We start from the raw sequence: 19,847 nt of genomic DNA, 5'->3' as shown, positions 1-19,847 counted from the left end.
TCATAACTGAAACCATTGAGAGTTCAGAAACAAGGTTTGAGAACTGATGAGTAATATAGGATTTCATAAAGAAGTCAGCAAGTTATGCAATAGATGAGATATATGGAAGAGAGATTGTCCTAGTTAAATAATCCTGACGAATAAAATGATAATTTACTTCAATATACTTGGTACGCTCATAGAACTCAAGGTTCCTAGCAATATATATTGCACTTTTGTTACTACAATATAAAGGAGTAAGGGTTAAAAGTTTCATGCCCAAATCAGTCAATAACCAATGAAGCCAAACAATTCGCTCTTGGTAGGGACTGGACAGGTAATGATAATCTACTTTAATATAATTGGTACTTGTTATCACGATATAAAGGAGTAGGAGCCAAATTTCCATGGTTGAGTCAGTCAATAACCAATGAAGCAAAATAATCTCAATTGTTATTTAAGCCATAGTACAATACCCAGCTTCAGATGTGGACTAAGCAATGCGTTGTTGCTTCTTGTTCTTTCAATAAAAAAAGGAGTCACTAAGAAAAATACAAAAAACTGTAGTAGACTTCCGATCTGAAGTAGATCCACAAATCAAAGTCAATATAAGCACGAAACTTAAGTGACAAAATTGAAGATAAAAATGGAGCATGTCAAGAGTGTTCCGTGTATAGCAAATAATACGTAAAACAACTATAAAGTAAACTGAGCAAGGAGCACTCAAAAATTGATTGGCAAGATGACTCAACATAAGCAATGTCTGGTCGAGAGATGGTCAAATAAATCAAGCTTTCAACACTCACACCATCCAAAGTTCATCACACGGACACAGTTGTCTGATAGTATTTGAATTTTCATAATTATTATACTAATCAGATTTATCTAAAATTTGGGGCGCGTATACATATGACCAAGTCGCACCAAAATAAAATATTAAAAAAATAATAATCATAAATTAAAATGATGAAATTACCCCTGAAACTTTATAGGGGTATTTTACATAATTTTTGTCATTCAAATTATTTGTTTTATATTTTATTCATGTGCATCTCACTAAGGCGCACACACCTACAAAACTTCAGATCATTATGATTTGTAAAAAATATATTAAAATTGAGATACTATCAAATATCTGTGACCATGTGATAAACTTTGAACGGTGATAAAGTCATAAGTGAAGTACTGTAGAATTTCACCTATAAGCATTTTGTAGTATATATATATATATATATATATATATATATATATATATATATATATATATATATATATATATAGGGTGCGGTTTGTATAGAGCCTAGACTCTAAACAATCAAATTAGAGCTTACCTTCATATAGTATCGCGAAATGTGGTTTCAATACTGAAAATATTTGTAATAGCCTTAAAATTTATTTTAAACTTTATTTATAAAGATAAAGCTTCAAAAACGGTGGAGATCGATAGATCTATGAAAACTTGGAAATCTTGAAAATTGACGGTCCAATTGAGATATATATATATATATATATATATATATATATATATATATCCGTTTTGTTTGTAATTTTTAATTCTAATTTTACTCCTAACTCTGGAGATTGAATATCTCATCATCATCATTTTAGTCTTTTTCTAATTAATTGGGGCTCGCTACATGAATCATGGTTCTATATTCTGCTCTATTAAAGGTCATATCATCAGTGAGGCCATAAGTCCTCATGTTCTTTCAGACTACTTCCAATCATGTCCTTTTAAGCTTACCCCTTGCCCATTTTCAATCCTTTCATTTGAACTAACTTGCGCCTCCTAATAAGTGTTGTATTTTGTCGGCACCACACATAGCTAGCCCACCTAAATCTATTATCTTATTTTATTGCCTATTAGTGCCACATCTAGATTCTCTCGAATATATATATTTCAAATTCTATCTCTTCTTGTTTTGTCACTCATCCATCTTAACATCCTTATCTATGCTACACTTATTCTATGGGTATATTGTTTTTTGTCTACCCAATATTCTACCCCACAGAGCAAAGCTGGTCTCATCGTTGTCTTATAGAACTTACCTTTCAACCTCATTGGTATGCAGCGATCAAATAAAATTCCAGTTGCACATCTCTACTTTGCCCACCCAACTATAATTATGTGTGCGACATCTTCTTCAATCTCTCCATTTTCCTAGATTATCAACCCAAGATATCAAAAGTGCGGCCTTTTTTGTACTTCATGGCTGTCAATCTTAGCTACTTATTCTTCTCCACTCCTGTTATTACTAAATTTTCCCTCTATATACTCTTTATTTATTCTATTAATTTTAAAACATTTGGATTCTAGAGCATCCCTCCAAAGTTTTGACTTTGTGTTGACGTCATTTCAGGTGTCATCAATCAAAACTACGTCATCTGCGAACATGTCCATAACTAAAACAAAAAGGTACGGGCTCAATGCTGACCCTTGATGTAGACTTATTGTCATTGAAAATTCATTCGTTTATCCACTAGTTGTTCTTACGTTAGTTACCTATTCATCATACATCTCTCACCAAATCGATGTAGTGTCTAGAGACGCATTTCTTTTCCAACACCAGCCAAATTAAATCTCGAGGTACTCCATCATAAGCTTTCTCTAGATCAATAAAAGCCATGTGGAGGTCTTTTTCTTTCGCACTAAACTTCTCATTCAGTCACCTAAGTAGGAAAATAGTCACAGTTGTTGACCTTTTGGCATAAAACCAAATTAGATTTCAAATACACTTGTTTCATGTATTAGTTGTTGCTCAATGACTCTCTCCCAGAGCTTCATAGTATGGAGATTGAATATCTGAAGTCACAAATGACTTTAGATTTGTAACACCAGTAATCATATTAATTTTTAAAGTCATTTTTAGGGGAAAATGCCAAAATCACTTTGGATATTGAACATCCAAAATCACTCTTAACTTCAGATTTTTAATAGAAAAAGTATACAACAAAATTGTTTACTTTTAGCATAATGAGATCACAATTGCTCTTGTTTATCAGATTTCAAATCAGGTGGTTGTGAACGTGTCATTGACTAGTCTAAAAGTTCAAAATGAAAATTCTCGAACATCATGACAAAAAGCTATCCAATTTAACATCTGATAGCTAGAAATAATTGTAATCTCCTTGCAACAAAGATAAATGCTATCATAGTATACAATCTTTTTTTAATATATGAAGTTGCATTGTAACAAAGATTTCCATGCAACCCGGATATTCAAAATCCAAAGTCAAGATTAACTTTGGAATTTTAATATCTAAAGTGAAAAATTACTAAGAAAAAGAAAAGACAAAAAATGACTAATAACTTTAGAATAGGCTCAAAATTTGATGGACAAAGTAGCAGTTCCCCACAACATGGTATCTTGAGTTACATCATTATCACATCTAGAGACCTCATCCTCACTTAACTACCCAAGAAAAAAAAAAAACTTTGGATTTTCAATCTCAACCGTGCAAGTAAAATCGGGAAAAAAAAAAAAAGACGGATAAAATATATACGCGCGTAATATACAAATAGGGATTTCCCAATGTAAAACTGGAAAATTTGAGGGAATTTTTTTAAATAATGAGAATTCTAAGGGATAAGCGCATAAATTTACCTGAATAATGATAGGGTCTCCCTCTCTACATCCCCTCTCTCTCCTAATCCCCTTGCAGTTCTGACTCTTGCCGTGCTGCAAGCTCTCACTCTCTCCCCTACCAGCTCTCTCTCTCTCTCTACGAAACGCCCGTTTTGGAAACCCTAATTTCCGATCACCAGTTCATTTTTAAAACTTAACATGTGAACCCTAACCGAAACGTGCTACATTTAGCCGAGGGTGTTGATTGCAATCGGTCCCAAACCCTAACTTACTCTAGTCTGTAAAACCTTGATGTTTATTGAATACAGCATGGGCTTGAAGTTAACAAAGACTGATTGAGGTAGTCATGGCTGATGTGCAAGAATGGTACCAAGGCCATACTCGCATAGGATAACAACCTAGTATGTTTAGTTTTGTTTTTAATGGATAATTATTTCATCATGGTAATGTGCTCTAAATGATACAAACTTAAATTTATTCATGTGGAACTTGTTTGACTCTATCCAAGCATCCAGAGGCAAACCTATACAGGAGTGGATTCCCTTGGTTCACCTTCTTCTTCGCGCTCTTGCAACGAACAAGCTTTTAAGCACAATGACTACTTCCTAGAGCTTATGCTCTTCGGCAGATTGTGCGGAGTTTCACTGAACATGCATGGGTTGTGTCAGAGAAGATGAAAGTATACAAATGAGTTCGATCATGAACTAAATAAGTAAATTCGTTCTCTTTTTCTTTTCCTTTTTGACAAGGAAATGGAAAAACTCCTCATTGACTAGCATGCAAGGTCTTAATACGAATAGATTTGACAAATTTCTCTAGAATTTTACCAAATCAGTTTTCTTGCTTCTTTATTTCTATAACATTCAACTTTTATCTTTCATGTTTCCCCTATACTAATTCTTCTTGATCTTTTACACTCAGAGAGCATCTTATTACTCTGTATTATTTGCATATTTTGTTTATTATGTTGACTATGATTATCATGACTTAAAATCTCTCTTCATTCACTTTCAAACCTCTTTGGTCTTCACAGCAACATGCATGGCTATCTACAGCAGGAGAGTATCGATGCACAATATCACTTCTACACAACTATGCCCAACAACTGAAACCAATGTTTATTTAAGGACTGTAATAATTTGATCACAAGCAGATAAAAGTCTTCAGAAAGTCTTGTGAAAAAAATAAAATAAAATTGAGGTGATTATGGAGCACCATAACGACATCCATGTAGCTTGTAATGTCGTCGCGCACCAACAGGATAGCATGCCATTTATTTGATTTCCAATACTTGTTTTCACACGCTATGTAATGCAGCTTGTCACTCAAACTTCCTTGAGGATATCATAAAATGTCGATGGCCTTTTCCTCAAACCTGCACAGAGCTCCTGAAACAAAATCCAATATTCGCCAATCATGCACTATTCCAATACTTAAATGCAATCATGGCCTTCAAAGGATCCTCTGCATACTTACAAAAAATTAGACCGTACCACTGCATGTACTTGTCTGCCATTGGATCACCTACACCGTCCAACTAAAAAATGGACAGTAAAGATGAACCTTGTTCCATTGATTAATAACGGCCCAATATTCTCAAGTAAGACATGTAGTTCACCGGAGGAACAAGATTTCAATAGAAAAGCACAAACTGAGGGGTGCATGTTCACTGAAATTCACTTAACTGGTGGAAATTTCTATCTACATCAGGACTATATAAAGAGGGAAGCAATCTTCTCCTGTTATATATTCTTATTTTTGTTTTCTTGACACCACATCTCAGTTGAACAATAAGAGGCACCAGGTGATAAGAGAATGGAATGTAAAATTTTCAAAATTATAGACGAATATCTGTGAACAAGTTCTTCAATAGCATGTGGTAATGGGTCATATCCATCAAGTAAACCAAAAGAATTAAAACCACTTGACAACCACAACAAAGAAATGCATGCAAGAATGAGTTTGCTATCTCCTTTGTAACTATTCTATTATTTCTTAATTAAGTTTTTGAATTGGAGTGGGTTGGACTGCACTAGAACCCCAAACTGGTCTGCTCCACAAAATTAGGGTCTAGTGATCCAAAGATTATTCATCCTATCTAAAAACCAATATGGGCATGAATTTCTTATAATCAATGTTCTCTTTTCTTCATTTAGCATTTCTTTGGTTGACACCACTGTAAGGGAAGAGAAGGACAAATTGCTCAAGGTTGATGTACAAGTATAGTGACATAACTCCAGTTTTAAAGATTAATGCAAAATCTAACAAATAGGGTGTATGTGTACTTGTATCTTTGGTGTTACATGTAACAGTACAAATATCCTCTTCATGATTTGCATATCAAATATGAAATTCGATAGTAGGATAATTTAGCATCCAGCAGTATTAGATTTTATTCGTTATTTATCATTAAGAATGAGATTCAAATCGGTGCCTAGGGTACAAAATAAAGGGTGCGGTTTGTATAGAGCCTAGGTTCTAAACAATCGAAGTAAAGCGCACTTTCAAATAGTGTCAAGAAATGTGGTTTCAATACTAGAAATCTTTGTGATAGGCTTAAAATACATTTTCAAAAATAGTGTAGATTAAGCAGATCTATGAAAACTTGAAAATCTTGAAAATTGACTGTCCAAAAATGCATTACAAGATTCACTATTTTTTCCTCATGTCCATGCATCTTGATGTCGAGATGATCAATTTGAGGATATTTGAGCATCAAAACAACCTCTTCTAGTGAAATTTTTGTGGTGGGCCCTAATTTGATTGTTTAGAGCCTCGGCTCTATACAAACTTTTTCCCAAAATAAAAGCTCCAAAAAGTAGAAGCTCAGGGAACATTTGCCTCATAATGAGATCTTATCTAATCATTACTTATTCATACCTCAACTGCTGAAGCTAATCGTAAGATTGTTGCTTCACACCATGGACGGCCTATGAATTGTATGCCTATTGGAAGCCCTTGACTATCATGTCCAACCTGGATTCAGGAAATATAAGAGAACGAAATGATTATGACAAACAAGAGGAAAGGGATACAATGTAAATAGTGTGAACTCAAAAAAAAAGGGCCACATAAACTTCAGCTACTTAAGGATAAGTAAGGTAATCAATCTTCAATATAAAGTAAGTCCTAAGTATAGATTTTCACGGGCCAGTGGATCACTTGTTATCTGGTTATGCCTCATCTTTAACCATATAAGTGATCTTTGTTGGCCACACTGTGTAATTGCATACGCTAAAGTAAATGTTACTAGCACCAGAGAGAAATGACTTCAGATACTCAGCCCTAGTGACACCAAGTGATGCTTGTTTGTCTATATACACTCTGATAGAAAAAATTGCACTTAATTATAAGATGAGTAGATCTCCATCCATTGTAAAGATGTTGAAGAGTAGAATAGAGCATTTTCTACCATGAACTATATAACTATTTAAAGGAAACCACCCAATTTTGTGTCATACTTTATACAACATTTGAAATGGAATCCAGGCAAAGCTCACTATACCAATGTAATAAATGGCACCTCACCCAGCCCTCAGCAGGAGCTATGTGCCAGCTAAAGGCACTCCTCAACTGAGTGCGGAAAATGCCCTCGGCACTCCGGTAGGGGATATTGGGGAGAGAATAAGTCAACTTTGTGGCAAAATTTGGAGCAAAATGACCTGGGTGTGTTGGTGTGAACCTTAAATTTGTACAGACTGGAGAAACTCACCATTTAGGGTGATTCTGCAACAGTGCCAAAAAGTATTGAAGTTGATTTTACAGGTCACTCTCATGTTTCAGTTCCACTAAAGGCACCAACACAAGAAATATATCATTTTTCAAGGCTGTCGATAGTGTATCAAACAGCAAAAAATGAGAGTTCAAAGAAGTGGAAATGATGAGGCTCTTGACGCAACATTTTCTACTCTATTACATAAAGTTCCATGGCAATGAGATTTTAGGAAAGAGTTGCCGAACGGAGGGGAAATTCAGTTGCAAATTTGATGGATCAATATGTGAACATCTAACTGGTGTTTGGAAAGAGCTCTTTCAATACTTATTTTCAATTGATAGACTGTCTCACTCAAGATCATGGGAGTGACAAAGTGAGCTTCAAATTCCAGAAAGTTCGTCCAGCATAAGAAGTGCACCGAGCATGTAGTACAAGGATCATTCATTGGTTGGAGGTATTAGTGTAACAGTTTCTTGGATAGTCATGATGAATTTGCAGCACCTCATTATCCCATGATATGACCCTTTGATGGCCCAGCCATATTGGGAACATTTCTTTCATCAGCAGTAACCTACTTCTTTCTAATTTTTTGAGCCAGTCCACCCCCTTATCAATTTAAATTTTTTGGCAGTCTTCCTACGCTTGCTGGAAGTCCGCTTACAGATTGCGAAGATTCCAATAAGACCGTCGTGAATCTAGAGCACCGTCCTGATTCAGGTGGAGAAAGGGGAATGACAATCATCAACTAGCAAATATGAGTAATTCTTCTCGCTACTGAAGTGATAACCCAAGTTCCCTCACCAAAACCACTCACATCAAGAGCTTCATGTGAATCCAATGTGGGACCAGAACTATATTCTTTTCTCCCTTCAGCACACTGTTTGGGTCTTTATGCTGACCACCATTACAATTTATCTATCTCTTCACCAAATCTCTCTCTCTCTCTCTCTCTCTCTCTCTCTCTCTCTCTCTCTCTCTCTCTCTCTCTCTCTCTCTCTCTCTCTCTCTCTCTCTCTCGCTCTTTAACAGTCGAACCCATCTCTCTCTCTAGTACGCACATAAACATGTCACATTATTTGTAACTGTCCACTCAGGCAGTCGTAAAGGCCTCCCTTCTCAAGATTTCATAAGCATTCAAATTTCATCAATTGCACAAGACTGACTAAATTTTATTAGTCTTAGGAAAAAATTATTTGGGAAGAGGAAATTTGTGGAAATAGACCACTAACAATTTCAAAAAATGGGTAGGGGCTCGTCATCCCCACTGAATTACCCAAAAAAAACAGAAAAAAAAAAGAAAAAGAAAAAAGAAAAAGAACTTCTCCAAAGACAACAAAAAACAAATAAAACAAATAGAAGATTAAACAGAACCTCACATATCTAAAGTAGATGCATATCATATAAAAGAAAAGCCATAAAATTGTACGTTCCCACGGAGCAAATCTTACACTTGCTTGCAAACCCTTAGCTATGATTTTTAGGACTCCAAATTTTGGGCATCTAATCTATTCAACCTTAAAAAAATGAAAAAAGAATGCACTGTAGAATTGCCTGGAAAATTCCTCCTATGCGAGTGTTTTGCCCTAGAGAGCAAGTGTATAGTATGCTCTTGCGGGAGCATGCTATACGACCTCAAAAGAAAAACAATATAGCGCTCATGATTTGCTTCATATGAGTCATGGCAGCCCTCAGATGATACATTTTCAGTTGAACCAATCATCTTATGCTACATAATCAATCTCAAATATATTTGTAAGATCCATCCTTAGCATGTTGAAATTAGAAAGGTTATGCTAAGTAGACACCAAATCTTAACTTCATATTCCTTTGTGTGACAGTATTGCTTTTCCTTTTTAATGCATAATTTGCACAAATAGAATTAGATACAATGTTTTTGCCTAATTTCTATAGGAAAAACCTTCACCTTAAGCTCTTATAGATTCTATTCAAAACATTTACAATCTCCATAACAATAGCACATGGGCTTTGCAATATCTGCTATGAAGCAATGGAGAATTCTGAAAACCAAGAGTAACTTACAGGAACAGAAACAGCAGGAAGCCCAAGAAGATTTCCAGCAATTATGAAACGCATGAGATAACCTACGAGCAGCAACCCAAACGCAACACCCAGAAAAGGGATTAGCCCTTCTGATGATCTACAGTCCTTACCAAACTAAATCAAAGGATTTTCAAATATTTATCAATGTAGGTTTGAAGCATCTTGCGCAAAGAAATCGAACTCATCATATATTTCAGAATTATGTTCTATGGAATACAAAACCATTCAAAAACAACAGACAAGGCATTTTAATCAAATAATTCTTGTGTCATTCAAGAAAACAGGTTCTTTTGGAACCATAAGTACAGCCAATTTCAGAAAATACTAATAAAACAAATTATATCAATGATGTGCACTCCACACCAAAATAGGGCCAAAGATTTTCATATATTTATCAATAAAAGGTTTCAACAATCTTATGAAAAGAAATGAACACATCACATACTTCAAAATTATATTTTATGGAATACCCAACAATCCCACCAGAATGGAGAGGGTAAGCAAATTTCATCAATTTATTGCATCATTCAAGAAAACAAGTTTCAAATCAAAGAACTGTAAGTAAAACCAATTTCAGAAAATAATATGAGTTTACCGTTGGTCTGCATATCCGTTTCCCCCATCGTGAGTGCACTTGGAGGTATAATTGGTGCTGTAGTACTGGGTTCAAAACAAAAGACCAATATGTCATTCTACTTTTGTTACCATTTTGAGTATGCTATACAAGAGAATTTGTATACCCGAAAGTTCAACATTAGAGGGGTCATGTCTGACATGCTATAAACAACCTAAATAAATGGCCAAAGAAGTTGATGCATAAGACACTGCTTCCTTCCATGAATTTTACTCTAGAATAAAGAAAGCACGTAAAAGAGTCCCTCATAATGCCGAAAAAAATCAAAAGAAATAATCTTGTTCTCAAACAGAAACCCACAACATCACAGAATGGTCTGGAAACATTCTTGCTGCGAAAATAAAGGCAACAAAAGATCTGTTCATTACCCAGTTGTAGGAGTCACTATGATATCGACCTTTTTGAAGGCTTCCATGTGATAATGCATAATTCGTCTCCTGCATGAAAATCGGGACAAATTTACTAAAAAGTGAAAAGAACTGCAGTCATGAGTCATGACTAATGCAAGACATCATGGTCTGACAAAATTAAGAAGGGAAAACTAATGACACACTGAGGAAACAGGTCATTAAGTAACCATAGAAGAACATTCCATAAATATCAAATGAAAAAAAGTAATAAATACATAGTGCCCTGTGAGTTTGTAAGACTTTTAATTAAGTGGAAAGTTTGTGAAAAAATAGAAGTCCACAACAACACCCTAGTTTCATTAAAAAGAACCTTCTAACTCCTAAGCATATGCCCTCTGATGCAAGTGCTATGTGTAACTTTCAAAAACAAACAAAATGTCAATGCCAATTATAGGGAAATAAATTAGTAGCTAAAAAAGATGTGTGCTCTCTAGAAGAAAATTCCATTAAAAAAAATTTACTGGCACTCGGTCCCACCTTAGGCACTGAGCGGCAACATAGTCTGCTGCAGAGAATGATCGAAACAGTGCCAAATTAGTGCGGGTCTCAAGTGAAAGTTTACCCCGCTTCCTGTAAAGTAGATTTCCAATATGAATTCTTCTCATAGCTATAGATATGACGACAAAGTGCAACTTTTTACTGCCTCTATTCCTCAAAAAAAAAGAAGGAATAACTAAAGAGGATTCACATACCCATCCTCATAGTCAGGATTTAAAGAACATGCTGATTCTGAACCAATTGAAACAAGATGAGCAGCACGCATCTCAGGCAGCTCAGGCAATATAATCTCTATAGTCTTAAGTCATGACAAATCCATAGATTAATGTCCTATAATTGACACAGTTTACTCCCCAACCATGATATTTATTTTTACTTGCTTCTAGGAAAAGAATCCTCTGGAGTGTTATTCAATGAAAATAAAAGCTTCCCTTTCATCTGAAGACTTACTTGGCATCCATAACTCTTGGAGAGTTCATGAAGAACATCATCACACTTATTAGAAATATCAGTTGAGTTAACATCATTGAACCACTGTAGCGTATAACCAAGGAATCCCTCTCAATACATTTGAAATTCAATGAAAATTATATCGTAAGTTGTGCTAGAAAACTGAAATTTGCACCTCAGAATACTTTCCCAATCTCAATGATCCCAATGCATCACGATCATCAGGTGGTGACAAGTGTGGCAAACAGGGTGACAGCTGAAAAGGAGAAAATAAAAGCAAGAAATACAAATCTTAATTCAAATATGGTGCTTTACAATCAACTGATAAGGGAACTCACAAACATACGAACACACAGACATACAAAAACATCAGATCATGTGAGATTAACGTATTATAAAACTATCCCAATTATAAGAACCAAGCATAAGTCCCCAAAAAAGTATCACAAACAAATATCCACAAAAAGCATCAAATGAAACATAGTTTCAATTTTTTTCACTACTACACGTTTGGTTTTTTCGTTTTTAATCATCTCTGATATCATGTTAGAGAAAGGAACTCACTTGGAGGGGAGAGGATTCTTAATGAAAATTAAAACAAAATACTTTCTAAATACTCTGATAAAAGAAGTAAAGAGAACAAAGGAGAAGGAATGACAAGAAGGATGCAATTAATTTAAATATCCTTAAGACATGAGAATACAATAAAATATGCTTTTAAAATTGTAAATGACTTGCAAAACAATAATCAAGGATATCATAGAATTCAGTAGCCGAATGTGTAAAACTAAGATGAAGTCCATGCTTCCATGATTGTTGTTTTTTCTAGAGCACCCATTCAAAACTTTAACTTCTTCTAGTGTCCAGTCATGTCAATGACTTGATGGTTAAACTCATGTTGTACAGTTAAAGAAGAGATGGGCGTTGTGAATCACGATTGCTGCATGCACACCATCTTATACCAGATATAGGACAATCTTGTGAACGAATAATTGGCAATAGGACATGCATGCTAGTGAAGGTCAAACATGTTCCTTAGTTGCATCATTTGATTAGATTAAGATAATCACCGGCTTCAAGCTGATCTGATCAGCTCCAGAAGATCCCAATATTGCAGCATATCTGAACGATCATTACAATATCAGCACTGCATGTCAATAGGTCGACTAAGCACGTCCATCAAAACAAAAAAGGGATGAAGAATCCAGTTAGTAAATATAACATATATCCAGATTGCCATAATTCGAACCATTATACATGATGATATTTAGACTACTTCATACTTGCTTTATGAATAAGCAGCTCATGAACAATCCAGGAAAGAAATTTCATAAATCAATATGTTGGAAGCTCTTAATGAGTTCACCAAAATGCAGTAAAAAGTTTATAAAATAAATATCTTGTCTACTTCTTTTACATGGTTAACTAATGTCTTATCAAGGTTATTAGCATGCATTATAGAATTCAACTCCATGAACCAAAATAATCAGAAAAAAATTTGAGAAGCGTCAAAATGAAACATACGGTAAACAATTCAAACACCAGATAAGAAGCAAACACCAGAGAAGTCTTCTCTGTCAAAGAAAAGCTTGAAGATTAGAAAAATTTTCGTAAGTTAACTGAGGAGAGTTCTGTAAGCCATTGTTTTCCATGATTACAGGCATTTGGGACAAAGAAACTAGATGAGACAAGAATTACGAATTACTGTCCCTTACCCAAGCAACAATAACATCTGAACATGTTACAAATATTCCCTAGTTAAGAAATATGATAGACAAAAGAATATGGACCTCTGGCTAAATGAACTTCATGCTTGTTTTTCAACACTTACGCTGATATCTGGTCAAGGTTTTGGCATAGATATTGGTTCAGATAACTTGCAGATAAAACAATGAACATTTTGGTCGATACATCTTTTTCATGAATATAGTCCAAATGTGAAATTGATTTGTGCATCAAACACTTGATGGGTTCCTAACTAAACAACACTGAAATCATTATTTTATCATTAACAGCACTGTAATCATTGAAAACTGCTAGGTGATAAGTATGTGTTATGCTAATATGTTTTAAGAACTCCATATTTTATAAACCAATTCAATGAATCAGAATCAGTTTTCACAAGCAACATACGTACATGAACTGCACAAATCATTGTCTGCCGTAATTTAAAACCATGATATTGACATTAATTTATATGCAGTAAATTCTTACACAAGCATGGCATCCTCAACCGTAGCTGCAATCGTTCCAATAATTTCAACAGACCCAGAATCACATAAGGCACTGCAAGAATAACAACAGAATTGTTCAATCTTAAAAGTGAACAATACAATACTGCTGTTTGTATCACTGTTTTATCCTTCTGCAATAAATATTAAAAAGGTCGATGAATAAGATAATGCTTTAATGTGGACTATGTTCTCCAGGTATGTTATTTTCCATAGATTCCGCTCATTTGAACAGTATGCAGAACTGTTATGGCAGTATGTTTGACTTCTGATTATCGTCATCAATCACAGAATAGGCAACTTTAGAAATAGTTTTATTTTTTCCATTATTAATAAGCCAGATGGATCATTTCGAGTCAAATCATTCCTACATTTTGCTCATCTCAATAAGTCCACTGTTTGCTCATTAATGCGCTCAAACAGATTCTATTTTCAAATGGAAGCAATACATTCAGAAATGGTTTGACGCATTTGTCTTTGAGTAAATGATCTTTTTTCTTTCAAATAAAGTGATGATGGAGTATTGACAATGAGCAACTGTACAAATAGTTACCCTTTCATGTCAGTCCTGCCATATGTCGTTTTCAAGCCCACGACACCACAAAGCGAAGATGGAATTCTTATTGAACCTGTGCTCCCATTTATTAATGAATGGACAAACCATCTATGGCTGAAAAAATAAAGCATGATTAGAAGGATCCTGTATGTATACCTCCACCATCAGTTCCAAGAGCAGCAGGGCACAACCCAGATGACACAATTGCTGCAGGAGCTGAGGAAGATCCACCTGTGTACCTTTCAGTTGAATGCGGGTTCCTTGCCGTCCTGCCAAGAACGACATTGTCAGTGGTTAATCATTGTCTCCAAACTTATCTTTCACAAAGCCACGCAAAAACAATTAGCCGTTTGCATGAAACCAAGAAATAATATAGATGTAAATCCATATGTGGCTTAATGATATTGAATACAGTTAAGAAGAATATTTTGAATGAGTCCAGTTGGTTTGTAAAGAGCAGTTTCGAAAGCACATTATTCTGCTAAAACTATAAGAAGTATGAGTTATCCAGCACTACAGATCATAAGATACGTGAAGAATCTATTAACACCAAGCAAGAAATTTAGGGAGTTAATAAAATATCTCTAAATAAAATAAAAGGAGATCAACTTTTGAACAAGTCGACACCCGGTATTTGGAAGGACATAAAACCACACTGTACAGAAACAAGCAAATAGAGAACAAAATTTCAGAGCATAAAATGTAAGAACTCAGATATTTGGCAACATTCACAAACTAGATCGCTTTCACATGCTAAACAAAACATCACACTTGAACTCGATAAATAACTTTGTATAATACCTGCAAGCTCACATTCACCAGAATGCCGACTTCTGTGGTGATGCCATTCATGAATTAAATGAAAAAACATGAGCAAAAAAAGGAAGTTCTGGCTAGAATTACTTTTTGTTTTAACGAAATGATCAAATACATAAATACAAAAAATACATTACAAGAAACAAAGTGGACATACAAAAGGGGAAAAAAAAATGCTATAGCAGAACAAAGATGATAATAAGAAAACAAGGAGCTGCTAAGAAGTTCGAAGAGACCCTGTTCACATACTTGAGAAAGAACATCAACTCTTATCAACATCAAGATACAACTCTAAGGAAAAGTACTCCTTCACCAAGATTCTTCTCTAGACTTCATTACTCCTCTCTCTTCTCTAGTTCTATCATCTTCTTTCGTTGGTTGGCTAAGTAAATCAAAATGATAAATGAACAATCCATCCTATTGATTAATTTGTGACTTATCATGCTTCCTCCCCCAAGTTGACAATCCATCCATGACCCTTCAATGACTACGCAGAGCCCAATAGCTATACAGAAGATATAGCCTATCCTCACTAGAAAATGAAATTGTAACTCCCAAGAGAATCTGAACCAAGACTTGGGGCAATCACCCAAAGGAAGAAATGCAGTTGGCAATAGATCTCATTGGGGATATGCATGTAACTCCTTACCCAAAATATGCTGTCAAGAACTCTTTGATCTAGGATGTTCATAAATCTCAACAAATAATATATGGACCTGATACCATGTCAGATTGATGGATTCTTCACATGACAAGATGAACCACATTCCTTAATGACACGAGGAAAAAGGCCCAAGTATATATCTCGGTTGATATATCACAAAAGGACTAAACAGCCTTTAAGCAAAATAAAAAAATCTCCAGCACAAAAAGTACTTAAATGCACTTTCCAATATAGGAATGATAGATAAATGAAAGCGCAGAATAATGGACAATGCTGCCCATCAAGATAACTATGTATTTCCGTAAACATCATGCATAAACTTCCCAAGGTATTTATTAATAGGCAAAATGACACAACATAAGATTCTAGAAAATGTTATCATCAATCAACACTCAAAGACTATACTCAAGAGTCATGGCTACTGTGGGTCAACAATACAAGGAAAACCAGATGCGATAACATATGCGCATCAGCGTACAAATTCTCCTCTTGCAAATGGCTACTGTGGTTCTACAATACAAGGAAAACCAGACGCGATAAATATGCGCATCAGCAAACAAATTCTCCTCTTGCAAATTAAATATGACCCAATTTCTCTTACCCATAATGCGGATTATTTCCGGTTGTTCCAAGCCCCAACTCATGCATGTTGGTCTTTCCCACTAGTATCACTCCACAACTGCGTAACTTTGAAACACAAGCTGCATCTTCATTTACCTGACGAACGTTGTGAAACCAAGTTGTTGCACCTACAAACAAAGATCCCGATCTTATCCATATTAAAAAGAGCGTACTTGGATCACTAAGACTCAGAGCTCACAAGAGAACAGTTAGAATCTCACTTAGATGCAGGGTACTTGGTAAGTATCCAATGCAAGTCGACTTGGGAAAGCCCCAAGTCAACTCACCGACTTTGAATCCAACTGTGATTCAGTGGACTTAGCATGTGTCCAAGGCAAGTCGACTTGGACGAGTCCCAGGCCAACTTGCCAAGTTTTAAATTGGTGGTCTTATCAAAACTAGTCGCATGAACTAAAAAATGCACACAGACAACCTTTTTGCATGGAAACTCACCCTTGCTAGGGTGGGGATAACAATCTATATCGTCCTTGATTGGCATGAAGATTCCATCCAATATAGACAGTGGGTTACCTAAATCCAACAATCAAATAACATAATGATCTAAATAAAAGTAAGCTGCAAAGTAATCCAAAAATCCAGAGCACAAAGGCATTTCATGTAAGTGTACCGTCTTCAAACCTCCGTGTGGAAGCTGCAGCTTGCTTCCTCACATCATAAGCATCAAAAGATATCAACAATGGCGATGGAGGCTTCTTTTGATTGGACTCCTCTATGGCTAAGATGATGCGCTCTGCAACCTGGAGATCTACTTCTTTTTTACAATCAAAGCTTCGCTATCCATGGCAATTACATATAGAAAAGTATACTGTGACCCATATGACCACAGCGACAGTGTGGTCAAATAGGTCATCACCATCTTGGTTGGGCGATGGAGGGAGACTGAGACATACACATGAAACAATGACGTATTTATTGGGATCAATCTACCTTCATCACTGCCAAACCCATTGATGGATGGTGGTGACACACATGACCATGCAATTACCTTGATCATATGGTATTAGTGTACTTTCCCATGACATATTTGCAAGGACTTACCATTGATGGAGTAATGCCTCTAGACCGATAGGCATGTGCATAATCACGAATTGTCCAATACAAGAATGAACAGGAAAAGTCCTCACTCCAGTGAAGAGATGGATTATAGGGTGGGAGGCAATTCAAGGCCAGCTCAACACGTTGAATTGCTGAACCATCTTCATTTATAAAAAGGACACTAGTTTCTGGATCTATGCATTCATCACAATCAAGCAATAAGTAATGTATCTCATTTCTATACAATAATTTTTAAAAAGCATGATTTGATTAGATTCATACTTGCTTCATCTATTTTTAACTACCAGAAATAACATAAAAAGAACTACCATAATTACGAGAAATGCTTAAGCCATAAGGGTCAAGCTATGGAGGAAATACAAGGGCGTGCCTTGAGATGGGAACTCAGGTTTAAACATGGGTGTTTCAGGAATCACCGTATTCCGCAACATCTGCAAAGCATCAGTTTAAATGCCTCAACTCAGCCAAATTTGAATCATTAGTAACAGGAAAATATAAAGAAGAAGAAAAGGCGACACACAATGCCTTGTCCGAATGTAACCAGCAAACCCCATAAATTGGCGAAGCCATGATCAAAAAGCAAAACAAAACAAAAAGTATACAGGCAGGCAGTGCACGAAAAAATGAACAATTTCAAGAATAGAACAACCAACAATAGGCATCCAAAGTCACTGATATAACCAAATAGAATGCACAATCCAAACTACAGGAAGTAAAGTGACCATAATTCAAAAGAATATCCTTCATTCCAACTCTAAATGCAACAAGAATATGAAATCAGTTCCAAATTTCCTACATAAATTCCAATAAGAACTCTTCAAATCACAGTACGAACAGATACACACACCTCCGTCATCTTGTTGCTCCTCTTCAAGAAGGAAATAACCGCATGGCCAAGCAATGGAGTCTCTACGATCCACACAAACAGCTTGAGAGCAAATCCTGTGAGGTGAGGAGCTGGGAAAAAAGCAATAAAAAACACACACAGAGACACACAAGCATACCAGCAAATGCGATTGCTCCATTATTTGAACCCGAGGAGAAACACACACCTCACCAGAATAACAGATAAAGAAACAACACCTTCACCAAAATTACACAGAGAGAAACAACAAAAAAAATTAAAATGGAAGAGAGAGAAAGAGAAATGGGCATGGAGAAAGGTCATAGAAGCTTTTACCATGGATGACCTCTGGTTCATATTTGACACATGCAATGTCAACCTGCTCAACGGGGAGCATCACACGTTTTCCCATATTCAAACACTATTAAACTTCAATAAGAAAATGTTCAGATGAGGATGCTGAAACCCTTCCAAGAAGAAGAAGGAGACTTTCGAAGTTGGTAGAGAGGATGATCACGCGATTGTCAATGTTAGAGAGAGAGTGAGAAAATCTAAACAATATAAAACTTCATGACCATTCGGTCCTCTATTTTATAGAGAGAGAGGAGAGGGAGATCGCAAGCACAAATCTAAGCATAAACTTCTCACTCTTTTCTGTCAATCCCAGGCTTTGACTAGATTCATCGAGAGTAACGCTGCTTAGTACACAGCTACTGTAAATGTCTATAACTGAAATGTTTGAAAAGGCGAGGGTAAATAACGTTTAAAATGGTCAACTAGTACAATCGGTTCAAGCAACCATTTGGGTTACTTTTTTAAAAAAACTTTATTTGAGCATATTCGAGAATTTTTTTAAAAGATATTTTAATCTAAAAATTACAAAAAAAATCCCAAGATCTCATTTTCCACGTAACTTACTCCAACGGGCCTTTTTCTCTCACTTTTTTCCTTAAAACAAACTTTTTATGCAAATACTTCCGAAAAAAAAGTTCATTTTTTAGATAGAAATGCGCTTCTTATACACAAAAAATCATTTTGGTCAGATTTTACGTTGACTTTTGGACCCTAGAAGCACATTGTAAGAGCGCACAGTATCCAACATCCCTTTGCAACTAACGAATCGCCCTTTGCAACTGCGGGACTGTTATTTGCAATCACGCCCTTTGCAACTACCAAACCACCGTTTGCAACTGTTAGACCGCCCTTTGCAACTGTCAGACTGCCCTTTACATCCCTTTGCAACTAACGAATCGCCCTTTGCAACTGCGGGACTGTTATTTACAATCACGCCCTTTGCAACTACCAAACCACCGTTTGCAACTGCTAGACCGCCCTTTGCAACTGTCAGACTGCCCTTTACAACGGCTTGCAACTACCAAACCGCCATTGGCAACTGCTAGACCGCCCTTTGCAACCCCCAAAGGGCCCCTTTTGCAACCACTAAAGGACCCTTTGCAATTGTTGGACCGGCCTTTGCAACTGTCGGACCGCATTTTGTAAACGCGAGACCGCCCTTTGCAAATATCGCCCTTTTCAATTGCCGGACAGCAGAGCCCTACTACCGCACCGCACTTTACACAATGCCAGAGCGTTAGTACCGGACCGCACTTACACAGTGCCGAAGCCAAATATTTTGGTGGGATAGAGGAGAGTACTACCAGATCTCACTTACATGGTGCCGAAGCCCCCTATTTTGGTGGGATA

The 19,847-nt window shown here is 36.0% G+C and overlaps 1 protein-coding gene across 8 annotated transcripts; it reads right to left on the bottom strand.

The window, feature by feature from the left end:
• Positions 1–4,661: 4,661 nt before the first annotated feature.
• Positions 4,662–18,611, bottom strand: FAAH (fatty acid amide hydrolase). Of its 8 annotated transcripts, none has more exons than XR_016046726.1 (20): positions 18,480–18,611; positions 18,147–18,256; positions 17,670–17,730; positions 17,282–17,472; positions 16,851–16,980; positions 16,676–16,753; positions 16,203–16,350; positions 14,278–14,390; positions 14,119–14,194; positions 13,549–13,620; positions 12,405–12,500; positions 11,510–11,590; positions 11,335–11,418; positions 11,079–11,182; positions 10,864–10,956; positions 10,345–10,413; positions 9,938–10,002; positions 9,322–9,383; positions 6,447–6,542; positions 4,662–4,954 (listed from the first exon to the last, which is right to left on the bottom strand). XR_016046726.1 is itself a non-coding variant. In XM_006856574.4 (20 exons), exons 1-20 carry the CDS (start codon positions 18,553–18,555, stop codon positions 4,892–4,894), a joined length of 1,824 nt encoding a protein of 607 aa, XP_006856636.1. In that variant the 5' UTR covers positions 18,556–18,611; the 3' UTR covers positions 4,662–4,891. The 8 variants fall into 8 exon arrangements, 4 of the variants coding, with proteins under 4 accessions (XP_006856636.1, XP_088710876.1, XP_088710873.1 ...); XR_016046725.1 differs by having other exon boundaries at positions 12,405–12,481; XM_006856574.4 differs by having other exon boundaries at positions 12,405–12,456.
• Between the last annotated feature and the right edge of the window lie 1,236 nt (positions 18,612–19,847).

Source organism: Amborella trichopoda, chromosome 13, assembly GCF_054954075.1.
Source record: "Amborella trichopoda isolate Santa Cruz 75 chromosome 13, AtrichopodaSantaCruz75HAP2 v2.0, whole genome shotgun sequence".
Taxonomy (NCBI): domain Eukaryota; kingdom Viridiplantae; phylum Streptophyta; class Magnoliopsida; order Amborellales; family Amborellaceae; genus Amborella; species Amborella trichopoda.
Note: the sequence above shows the minus strand (reverse complement) of the source record. Positions and strands in the feature narration are given on the sequence as shown.